At 42.7% G+C, this 1,972-nt stretch overlaps 1 protein-coding gene across 1 annotated transcript in view; it reads right to left on the bottom strand.

Moving 5' to 3' along the window:
- Nucleotides 1–568: 568 nt before the first annotated feature.
- LOC101641378 (cytochrome b-c1 complex subunit 6, mitochondrial) overlaps nucleotides 569–1,972 on the bottom strand; it is a 13,759-nt gene continuing 12,355 nt past the window's right edge. Inside the window, exon 3 of the mRNA XM_013003896.2 lies at nucleotides 569–786. Coding sequence (XP_012859350.1) covers nucleotides 754–786 — 33 coding nt within the window. The 3' untranslated portion in view covers nucleotides 569–753. The remainder of the gene's footprint in view (nucleotides 787–1,972) is intronic.

Raw genomic sequence — 1,972 nt, forward strand, 5'->3', positions numbered from 1 at the left:
TCTCTGGTAATCAGACCAGTGTGTGGCTGCCTTAGCTAGTTCTTTGCCTCAACTTGTGAGCACCACCTGTGGATCACCCAACCCGAGTATCTGGATCCTGTCGCTAGAGCTTCCTTCGAGACCGGCTTCGTCATGCTTGAGCTTGGGACTGTTGGATCCTGTCATCTGGCTATTGACCTGTCCTGCTGTTTGAAGCCTGTGGCCAGACTGCCTGCACTGCTTCCTTGACCTTGGACCCAGAAGCCCTCATGAGTTGAACTGAGCCCTCTGTACTGCTGTGTGGACTTATTATCCGGTATATTCTTTTTATGCTGTATGTATCTATCCATATATATTATATATATAAAATCATAGGTGTCCTGGTTTAATTTCTCTGGAGAACTTTGTCTAACATAGTAACTCTTTTCCTTGTTATTATTTTTAACATATTTACTTACAGCTCAAATCTCCCTGAAAGTGATTTCCTAGTGACAGCAGACTACCCAGGTGCCCTTTCCTTATCAGGCTCAAGGTCATGTTCCTCTTCCAACCCTACACCATTCTCACTCATTAAAAATCACGAGTCAGGTCCGTATATCACTGAATTTTATTAAGATGGAATTAGTACTAATGATAGACGTTACTTGCCCATGCCAAAATCCATGAGGTTAACACAAACGTACACAAATTAGAAACAGATGGCATGTTTAAAACCTTAAGAAAATAATATCTGATGCCCAGATGATGAAGGTGGAGGTCAACAAGTCTGCACACTTATTTCAAGCCATTGAAGAGTCTGTGGGACACCTAAATAGGAGAAAGAAAAGGATGTCTGTCACCAATGCCGGCTTTCATCTACGGCTACACAAGGTATTTCATGACCTGGAAAAATGCTCCTTATCACCAAGGTCCCTTCCTTTTCATACACCCACACTGCACTGGAGCCTTTTCAACTACCTGAGTATGATCACCTTTCTACCTGAACTACCTTTGCCACATTTTTCACCTAGCCTTTATTCTTCTTTTAGAATTTAGTTTATATTATGCAATTTCCTAAAACCCCATTAAACGAGTTCCCACCTACAGAACAATGAGTTAATTAATATGGCTCATCTAGCAAGTCTAGGTGGCTCCCACCAGATACCTGGATGGGACCATACATATTGGTTGTATTTCTTCTTTTCCTGTTAGTCTGAGTAAGAGAAGGTAGGGAAGCAGTTCATAGGATTATATGATTCAATTGTGAATGCCAACAGGGTTAACTGCAAATGTGAAAATTTAAACTCTAATGTGGGGATTGGTCAATTTCACCATCTTGGGTGAAAAGAAGCCATCTCAGAAGAAGCAGGCGGAGGAAAATGTTGCTGCCATTAAGAAAGAAGAACCAGAGTAGAAGATGTCCTGCTGACTCCGAGATCCTTGTGCACGGAATCTCCTTGATCCAGGGACAGAAAGCTGTGACACCAGAAGTGGCTAAGACACTGGAGTAGCAGAACCAAGACCCAGAACACCTGAGAAAGCAGTGGGTTTCCTGGCCCACAGAGCAGGAAAGCTGAGTACCTTTGGAAAGCAGGCTTGCTTACAGAGTAGGGTGCCTCCACGTACTTAATCTGGGGAAACTAGACGATACTTTGTTGATTCATAGAGCTGAGCACCTTTGGGCTGAGGCTTATGGTGGAATGGTATGTTCTTTGAGCACTTATCAGCAGTGCTAAGAGAGCTTTGTAAAATTGTCCAAGCAAGGTAGAGGCCAGAGGCTTGCTTGTGGGCACAGCTGAAAAGTGGTTATCCTGATCAAAGAACTGTGTCCTCTACATTTCTGATCCTGAAATGTAACCTGTTAACTATCCTAATAAACTCCATAATCACTAAGTATGGTCTGTGAATTCTGTGTTGCCATTATAATGGATTATAGAACCCAACAGTAAAGGAGTATGTATGTTGTGGAAGAACAGTGGTGTCAGAATTGGAAGAGGGTGGAGGCATGTCTGAA

The sequence above is a fragment of the Echinops telfairi genome, unplaced genomic scaffold (assembly GCF_000313985.2).
Source record: "Echinops telfairi isolate 266 unplaced genomic scaffold, ASM31398v2 ScPeMD7_443;HRSCAF=831, whole genome shotgun sequence".
In the NCBI taxonomy this organism is placed as follows: domain Eukaryota; kingdom Metazoa; phylum Chordata; class Mammalia; order Afrosoricida; family Tenrecidae; genus Echinops; species Echinops telfairi.